Source organism: Rhamphochromis longiceps, linkage group LG22, assembly GCF_057381845.1.
Source record: "Rhamphochromis longiceps isolate RC_006_pf linkage group LG22, R_longiceps_female_GT1.1, whole genome shotgun sequence".
Classification (NCBI taxonomy): domain Eukaryota; kingdom Metazoa; phylum Chordata; class Actinopteri; order Cichliformes; family Cichlidae; genus Rhamphochromis; species Rhamphochromis longiceps.
The window spans coordinates 10,644,162-10,653,839 of NC_140577.1; the positions used below are offsets into that span (position 1 = coordinate 10,644,162).

The 9,678-nt window shown below is 40.2% G+C and overlaps 1 protein-coding gene across 2 annotated transcripts; it reads left to right on the forward strand.

Annotated features, from left to right (window-relative positions):
• The first annotated feature begins 601 nt into the window (after nucleotides 1-601).
• LOC146643425 (putative thiopurine S-methyltransferase) lies at nucleotides 602-3,705 on the forward strand. 2 transcript variants are annotated; one of them, XM_085396186.1, is made up of 9 exons: nucleotides 602-760; nucleotides 1,330-1,470; nucleotides 1,742-1,834; nucleotides 1,927-2,059; nucleotides 2,335-2,387; nucleotides 2,471-2,545; nucleotides 3,013-3,098; nucleotides 3,215-3,259; nucleotides 3,426-3,705. In XM_085396186.1, exons 2-9 carry the CDS (start codon nucleotides 1,373-1,375, stop codon nucleotides 3,542-3,544), a joined length of 702 nt encoding a protein of 233 aa, XP_085252312.1. In that variant the 5' UTR covers nucleotides 602-760; nucleotides 1,330-1,372; the 3' UTR covers nucleotides 3,545-3,705. The 2 variants fall into 2 exon arrangements, with proteins under 2 accessions (XP_085252312.1, XP_085252311.1); XM_085396185.1 differs by lacking the exon at nucleotides 602-760 and adding an exon at nucleotides 787-945.
• Nucleotides 3,706-9,678: the final 5,973 nt, after the last annotated feature.

Sequence of the window (9,678 nt, forward strand, 5' to 3'; positions counted from 1 at the left end):
CCAGAGCGCTTTAGTGTAAAACCGGGATTTCTTAAACACTTGCGCCGCTGTGCGTCCGGAAAACACCTTTCCCTTCCGTCCTTCCTTACGGATTCTTATTGTCTTGCTGACAACATCGTATCACTGGAGCCGTACCAACCCAAGCGTGGAGAGAGGCAGGCTGGGCAAGCGAGACTAATCACTGTGCAACAGTCCAGAGACTTTCTGAGGATTAGTGACAGCTGCCACAGTTTGAATCGTGATTGCAGCAAGCGTTTACAGAAAAGAGAAAGAAACAGAGGGGTCCATGATGGAAATAGTGCATTATTTATATCGTAAAGGAATATATGGGCAATTTGAAAAGCAAATTCTGGTATGCATATTGCAAATCAAGATAGAGTTTATATAGCAAAAAACAAAACAAAACCCTGCGTACCCAGAGACATCTGCATAAAAGGTACCATCAAATTAGCCAAGAGTTCTAATCACACACACACAACATTCACATTATCTTCTTTTGTTGTATTCCTTTGCTTAATCTTGAGCAATGATTTAAGAACTCGAGATACTGTTACTCAGAATGCTGAGTAACATTTTTCTGACGTACCATGAATGCATCATCAGGCTCCTCCCAAACCAGAAATAAAACCCGCTTGATCTTTATTTTCAAAACCTCGTTTCATTCTCCCAGGCAAAGCATTCCTTCTCGCACTTTATAAACACTGAGAGACAGCTGACCGAGAGCTCAACGGAACGCCTCGCCTTGCAGACAGAACTCGGGGTAAGAATTCAGGAGAGCCTCGCTGCGTTTATTGATCGGAGAGCTTGCCCGGTCAGCTGTGTTGCTGAACAAATATTAGCAGCCTTCATTCAGGAGCGACACGCTTTGAGTTTACGGGAAAACATGTGCGGTTCTAATGTCTTTTCACGAGTACTGTGGTTGTTTTTATGCTGCGCTATTGCAAGGTAAGCGAGGATCTGACATTGTCATGAAACTATTACATAATTATTCATTTCCGCTTAAGAATGACGCTTTAACGACGCTGTTATTCAAACCATTTGTTTGGTTATAGCCATCGTGCCATAGTTTAGTTTATAACGGGACAACAAGCTCGTGCAGATCCACGATTAATGCAGATGATTTTCTACCAGAAGATTCAAATGACCCATCGGTTGGGTTTTGTAACCCTGCAGGTGACAGCTCATGGACCACACGTGCTTACATTTTGCCGTTGCTGTAGGTGTCTTTATGTGCAAGACCATAATCCTGTGCGGATTATGCATTCTCTTCCTGTCTCCAGCGACATGAAGTGGGGTTTTTTCACAAACAATTCTTTTTCTCATGTCTAGCTGCTCTCCTTTAACCGCTGATCGTCAGGCAAACATAACCAGCATGCTGGAACAGCAGGCAGATCGGGTCATGGCCCTCGGTGAATGGGAGGAACGCTGGCAACAGAACAAAATCGGCTTCCATCAGCCTGAAGTGCACAAGTAATGACCCCACTTTTTTATGTAGTTCAGTGGAGTGAGGGTGCAAAAGTAGCCCAAATGCATGTAAGACTTGTGAAGATTACATCAACTATAAAGGTGCATCACCACCTAAAGCTGTGTCCTGTTAAAAGCTTTAGAAAGTGAGCTTAGATTATCTATTTTTAAGACAAGTACCATCAATACGGCTGATCCAGACATCACCAGACATCACCTCAACATAAGATTGCAGCAGGAATGTGTATTTTGCTGTTAATACTGTTTTTTTTAACAGGATGCTGAAGAAAAACATTGATAAAGTTCTCAATGGACGAACAGGAGTTCGCTTCTTCTTCCCTCTGTGTGGGAAAGCAGTAGATATGAAGTGGTATGAAAACATCTTACTAAATTAAATTAAGTTGATCAGTATTAGTGTCAGTTGTCATCTTTGCTAACCTTTTGTTTTTTCGTGATTCTCAGGCTAGCAGACATGGGCCATTCAGTGGTTGGAGTGGAGATTTCTGAAAAGGCTATTCGTCAGTTTTTTGAGGAGAACAACATGACGTACACCGAGGAGCCTGTGCCTGCTATACCTGGAGCAAAGGTTTACAAGGTTGGTGAACTTCATGTGTGCAAACACGACCACTAAATGATCTAAGCTGAGGTAGTCAGTGTTATTGCTTCTCAGCAATTAAGTGTCTTTACGCTGAATAGAGTTTTTTATGGTGATGCCTGAGTTTATTATGTGCATGTGAGCAGCTCTTTCTTCTGAAAACCGTTTTGATCTCAGTGAGATTTTGGGCAGAATGGCTGCAAGCTACAAGAAAGTTATATTGCTTACTTTAAAACAGACACAAGTTGTTCATCCGTGCTGTCTTTTGTTTTTAGAACTCAGAGAAAAACATCTCCCTGTATCAGTGTAACCTGTACAACTTCTCCAAGTGAGTAAACTACATATTGTTTTATGCTTTTTAAAATAAAATAATTAAAATTACTGTTAAATTGATACTGTTAAACTTCACAGTTCTATCGAGGGTCAGTTTGGAGCAATTTGGGACAGGGGCTCTCTCGTGGCCGTCAACCCAGGAGACAGAGAAAAGTAAGATGAGATCAAGACCCTCATTTTAAACCCTTAGAATGACATTTATTTCAAACTAAATAAACTCCAAAACATTATGTTTTACACAGTTTGATACTGTATTATATAATGCAGCGGTCCCCAACCCCCGGGCCACGGTCCGTGAAACGTTTGGTACCGGGCCGCGAGAGTTGAGGCTCGGGTGTGAAATGTATGGTTTTCAGGGTTTTCAGCGTTATTTTGTTATCGTTTTTATCATTAACTCGGTTTTCCTGGGTCTTTTCGCGTGTGTTGTGAATAAATCTTCTTCTTTTTCGGTACCGGTACTAGTTTAATTTTGTTGGATTTATCCGCGACACTTTAAAGGCCGGTCCGTGAAAATATTGTCGGACATAAACCGGTCCGTGGCGCAAAAAAGGTTGGGGACCGCTGATATAATGTACCCATACACGGATGTCCCATGCCAATGCTATTCTTTTATTTTGTAGGTATGCAGCTCTCATTATTTCTTTGATGGCGAATGACTGCAGATACCTCCTGGACACTTTACTGTACAATCCTGATTTATATCAAGGTATTCTATATCATTTCTATTGTGTGTGTGTGTGTGTGTGTGTGTGTGTGTGAGTGAGAGAGGGAGAGAGAGAATAAACATAAAATACCATATTTTAAAATCTGTTGATCTCTTAGGGCCTCCCTTTTTCGTGCCTGATGAGCAGGTGCATAGTCTGTTTGGTGAGTACTATGAAAAATAATTATGGCTGAGCATTTTATATATTAACCAAAATACAAGTGATAACTGACAGATTTGTGTATAACTACAAAATATGGGGTCTTTTTTCCAGATAATTAGAAACTTTTTTAATTGTGTATTATTTTGTTTTACTTTCTTTAAATTCAGGGAGCAGCTGTGGTATAGAGTTGCTGCAGTCAGAGGATGCTCTCACGGACAAACAACGAAATTGGGGACTAGATAAATTTCTTGAAAATGTGCACCTCATCACGCCAAAGAGCAACTAAAGGCTCAGAGTTTAGAGAAAGAAGAAGAAAATCCCGGGAAGGAAAAATAAAGTGGAAAGTGAAAGTGCCTGAAATTCAAGAGAATTTATAATTCTCCTTTTTATTTGTTGTTGTTATGGATCAAATAACATGATAATTAAAAAAACACGATCATAAGACAAGATGTCTGGTGTTTTTAATGAGTTTTGTAGCTGTTTAATTTTATTTATGACTTTTGCACTCAAAACAAAACATAGAATTCAGAAAATATTAATTCTATGATAAACAATCCACTGAATTTAGAATATGTCGAAAGGCTAAACTGTGGGAGTCACCCCTGCGTAAACCTTTTATTCAGTCGTGGCTTTGAGCATTAAGCATCCAAGTTCTCTAACACATTTCAAACAGAACTCCAGAATTCATAGAAGCATATGTATTATTAAAGATAGAATTAGTAAGATGAACAAGATAAGATTGTATACCCTCATATAATGGTCATGTATTTGCACGTACACCTTCACAGATGCTATACACTCGAGTGTAAGCACAGAAATACACCAGCTTAGAGGCAACCACCCTCATCCCTGCTTTCCTGCACTGGTTTATGATTGTTGGTGTTGTTAGTTATTGTGCTGTTTACTTGTAGTTAATGTGTATATGCATAAATACACTCACCTTGCACATTAGCAGTACCAGGTTGGACCCCCTTTTTGCATTCAGAAGTGCCTCAATCGTTCATAGCATAGATTCAATAAAGTGCTGGAAACATTCCTTAAAGACTTTGGCCCATATTGACATGACAGCGTCACACAGTTACTGCAGATTTGTCAGCCACTGTCATCTCACTGTCATGCTCATGAAAATAATTTGAGATGATTGGAGCTCTGTGGCATTAAGGTGTCCACCTGGAAGCAGCCATCAGAAGATGGGTACATGGTCGTCATTATGGTTTTGACATGATCATCAACAATACGCAGGTAGCTGTGGCATTTAAACACTGCTCAGTTGATGCTAAGAGGCCCAGAGTATCAGAATCGTTATTAGTATTTCTTAATGCCTCCAGCCAAGCAAAGAATTTCATAAAGGTCCCAACTCCTTGTACGTGCAAAATAACCCCGAGTAAAAAAAAAGAAAGAAAAAAAAAAAGCACATATTCAGAACTCTATCCCAAATATTTTTATTAAAACACCTCGATGAGGTATTTTGGGTTTGTGCAGCCACTCCTTCTCAGATCAAAGTAAAGAGTTTTTCTTCATTTTTTTTAAGCTACTTTTACAACAGGTTTTCTCAATAGACTGAAAAACAGAAACCCTAAAAGAAAACTGCCTTGTTTTACGCACATCAAGAAGGAGTCAGACGACCGTCGGTTCATCCTGGTCAATTACCTCTGAGAGCTCGGGATGCTTCCTCCGTAGGATACCATAAACGTATGAGAAAAAAAAAAAAACCCCAGAGAATTTATTATTTTGGTAAGAGAGAGAGAGAGAATCGATCAAGCTTTTCTACAAAACGTTATACCACTCCGGGTCAGGAGGGGCGATATAGCACGGATGACTACGCTGGATGGAAGCGTAACCGGAAGCGTGGCAGGGACTTTCCCTTTGACCTTCATCCTGCTCCATGATCAGCCGTTAAATCTTTCCTCAATATTGCTGTAATGTAACAACAAAGGTAGTTTTTTAAGATCAGACAGGTCCCAAAACATTCCTTACACACCCCTGCAGTCACTGAATTAGCATCTGTGGCACAAATAAGCTTCAAGGACCTACTTGTTTTTTAGAACCGACCTTTGACACTTGGATGTTGGCTTAATTTTTACCCAAAGAGAAATTTGACCCTAATAAAAAAAACACGATACTGTGGTGAATACTTACCTCAACTTTGATGGGTTTTTTCACAGCTATTTATTTAGAAAAAAGGTAAACACGTTACAAGGACACAATGCACATTGCAGAGTACATGAATGGGAAGTAGGAATTCCTCCTCTCTGTACTTACACTCCTCCCTAACAAATGTCAAGGACACAGTTACACAATCGCTAAAGTAATCTGCTTTTGAATAAAAGAAAACCATATAAGCATGTGCCCTGGAATCTCGGTTGTAAAAAAAAAAGAAAAAAGAAGCACTACACATTACTTTTCTTATGTTTAGTATACAGGAGTTGCTGCTCACACTCTGAGTTGCACTAATGTGTCTGTCAGATGTCCCAAATTGAATGTCAGGCCGCACGCGCACTCACGCCGGACACCTCCTTGACCTTATTTCCACAAGCCCTTGACTCAGCTGCAAAGTGCTTACGGGGTCAGTTTCATCAGAATTATCTGCCGTCATTCAGACATAAGTTGAGCAATAGTTTAACCAATTTCCATCAAAGGGATGCCAGAATTAAACAGAACATAGGATGTAAGTTAAGGAAATATAAGTCTGACTATGGAGCACATCTCCTTCGGCTTTCACAATAATGGATTGCATTTCTCTCAGTCAACTGACTGTTTAGGGGGAAAAGCAGCTACTAGTTAGTGGGCTCTGTGTTTGTGGTTGTTGTTTGTTAATGACACTAGGAGTGAACAAAAGAAGCAAAAAACCCTGTAAAGATGCAGTCTGTGAAAGTCTGGTTTATACCAGAAATCTTACCAGCTGTAACTGGGGTTTTTTTAAGCACGTGTCAAGACTTCTGTCTCGCATTGCTGATGTGATCCTCCTTTTTTGTTCCCTATTAATGATCTACGGGAATTTGTGATATTGCCCCCATAAAATAATAAGGCTTTATTGAAATCATTGTGATACAGAGATTTGATTTCTTGTGCGTGCTTTGGATAAGAAAGTAATTCTGTCAAGACTGAATGTAGTTTACCAACTGCTCCTCAGTCCAAACTGACTTTATGGTTCATACGTGTCAACTCAGGGAACTCCTGCCGTGACCTCCTCTCTGTGAGCACACACACACACACACACACGCACACGCAGAAGGAGAGAAACAGAAAGATCATTAATGCAGAGGATTGCAGCAGCTCTTGGATTTTCACTCTGTCGGATTTCAGAAGAACCGTCACATAAATTTCATTACAATTTTTTTTTTTGCCTTTGCTTCAATGTGTCTTTAAATCCTTTCTTGTTCAAATTGTTTATTCACATAGTAAAGAAGTAGCTCGGGAACTCAGTAAGTAGGAACAGCAGTAGTTTAAAGACATTTTCTACAATACAGAGGATTTCATCATCCGCAGTTTGTGAAAACTGCAGTTAAAAAACAAATCAGTAAATTCACAAATGATGGACTCTTTTCAGAGGTACGCTTCATGTACTGATTAACATACAGTTCAAAGATGTACATTAGGGTGCACACTGGTTATGTGGATTTGCTCAAGAGTCAGTTTGAGCTAAAAACTTGAAAAATATATATGTATATTTTAAATCAGTAACATAGATGAAATGTTTTTGGATAACAAACGAGTCACATTTTAAACACTGTTTGAATAATCAAAGACATATTTATAAAGGGCAGGCTACAACAGACATGCTTACCGGGAGCTGTATTGTCTCTTTTGCATAAGCCACACCAGAAACGCTCTGTGCGGATAGCAAAGTCTGCGCTGTGGGAGTGTCTGGACCCTCCACGCCAGGATCTGCCGCACAACCTCGCACTGGTCCTCAGGGGCCTAGCAAACTTGTAAGCCCTAGTTCAGCTCCCGAAAAATATGCTCGAGTTGTTCTTGTGTCCGACAAAAATTAGTTCTAATATGTTTTATTTTTAATGTTACTGCGTTGAAGTTAGCACAACTTAAATTGAAAAAATTATTAGTCTCTTAAATGAATGGCATCTTGACGGGGGACTCGGTGAATGGCTTAAAAAACGAATGCATTGTTTTACATCTTGTGCACTTGGGCACACTTCAATGAAACTCGAAAAGTGGGAAAAACAATATGGAGATGATGACTTGACATTTGTTAGGGAGGAGTGTAAGTACAGAGAGGAGGAATTCCTACTTCCCATTCATGTACTCTGCAATGTGCATTGTGTCCTTGTAACGTGTTTACTTTTTTCCTAAATAAATAGCTGTGAAAAAACCCATCAAAGTTGAGGTAAGTATTCACCACAGTATCGTGTTTTTTTTTTATTAGGGTCAAATTTCTCTTTGGGTAAAAATTAAGCCAACATCCAAGTGTCAAAGGTCGGTTCTAAAAAACAAGTAGGTCCTTGAAGCTTATTTGTGCCACAGATGCTAATTCAGTGACTGCGGGGGTGTGTAAGGAATGTTTTGGGACCTGTCTGATCTTAAAAAACTACCTGTGTTGTTACATTACAGCAATATTGAGGAAAGATTTAACGGCTGATCATGGAGCAGGATGAAGGTCAAAGGGAAAGTCCCTGCCACGCTTCCGGTTACGCTTCCATCCGGCGTAGTCATCCGTGCTATATCGCCCCTCCTGACCCGGAGTGGTATAACGTTTTGTAGAAAAGTTTGATAGATTATCTCTCTCTCTCTCACGCTCTCTCACTCTCTCTCTCTCACTCTTACCAAAATAATAAATTCTCTAGGTTTTTTTTTTCTCATACGTTTATGGTATCCTACGGAGGAAGCATCCCGATCTCTCGGAGGTAATTGACTGGGATGAACCGACGGTCGTCTGACTCCTTCTTGATGTGCGTAAAACAAGGCAGTTTTCTTTTAGGGTTTCTGTTTTTCAGTCTATTGAGAAAACCTGTTGTAAAAGTAGCTTAAAAAATGAAGAAAAACTCTTTACTTTGATCTGAGAAGGAGTGGCTGCACAAACCCAAAATACCTCATCGAGGTGTTTTAATAAAAATATTTGGGATAGAGTTCTGAATATGTGCTTTTTAAATTTTTATTTTTTTATTTTTTTACTCGGGGAATTTTGCACGTACAAGGAGTTGGGGCCTGTAGCTCAGGTGGCAGAGCAGGTCAGCCACAAATAAGAAGGTCGGTGGTTCGATCCCAGGCTACCTCCTGGCTGCATGCCAAGTATCCTTGGGCAAGATGGTGGCGGCCCGGTGGCGCCAGTGTCCGGCAGCCTCGCCTCTGTCAGTGCGCCCCAGGGCAGCTGTGGCTACAATGTAGCTTGCCATCGCCAGTGTGTGAATGTGTGTGTGTGGGTGAATGACTGAATGTAGTGTGAAGCGCCTTGGGGTCCTTAGGGACTAGAAAAGCGCTATACAAATGCAGGCCATTTACCATTTATGAAATTCTTTGCTTGGCTAGAGGCATTAAGAAATGATTAGAGGGGTTGTTGACTCCTCCTTGATGTGCGTAAAACAAGACCGTTTTCTTTTAGAGTTTCTGTCTGTCGAGAGTTTTCTGCTAATGAGAAAACCTGTCGGAAAAGTGACTCTAAAAAAAAAGAAAAGAAAAGTCTTTACCTCACAATACCACATCCGAGGGTGTTTTAATAAAATTATTTGGCGCCGATTTCTGAGTACGGGCGCGGTGCTTTTTTCACTAAGGGTTATTTATCAGGGTTCGTACGGGTGCTTGAAATCCTTAAATGCTTGGATTTTAATGTTGTCTTTTCAAGGTTTGAAAAGTGCTTGAATTTCAGATGTTGTGCTTATAAGTGCTTGAAAGTGTAGCTGTATTTCATTCACCACAAATAAGTATCTGATTGAATAGTTTTCTTATCAGATATAAAAAGAAAATGAGTCGCAAAATGTAAAAGCAAAATTTCCCGGCCTGGGCTGCCTTGCGCCTCTGTTTCAACGTGTGACCCCGCCCCTTCTTCGGACAGTCGGGGATGAGTGCGCTAACATACCTGTAGGTTGCTGTTTTAATGAGTGTTTGATGGAAAAAGACAGTCGCATGATAGGTGAGTTCTAGTAAATAATTTTCCAGTAGGTGTACGTTACACATGCTACTTTTTAAAAAAAATTATGATTATTTTGCTAGCTGTCAAACTCGCTGGAGCAATGATTGAAATGCACTGAGTGTGATGCAGTATGGCAGCGCTATTATGGAATATGCTGTGAACTTAGCTAACATTACTTAGCAGTAATATGAGTTACTTTGCTCAAGTGAAAGCTTTAAACATTAGCCCGATACGTAACTAGCCAACTTAAGGCTTTCTGATTAACCCTCTGGGGTCGACGGACCCAGTCTCCATTTTAACTTGGGTCGAACATGCGGACTTCAAACTATATACCA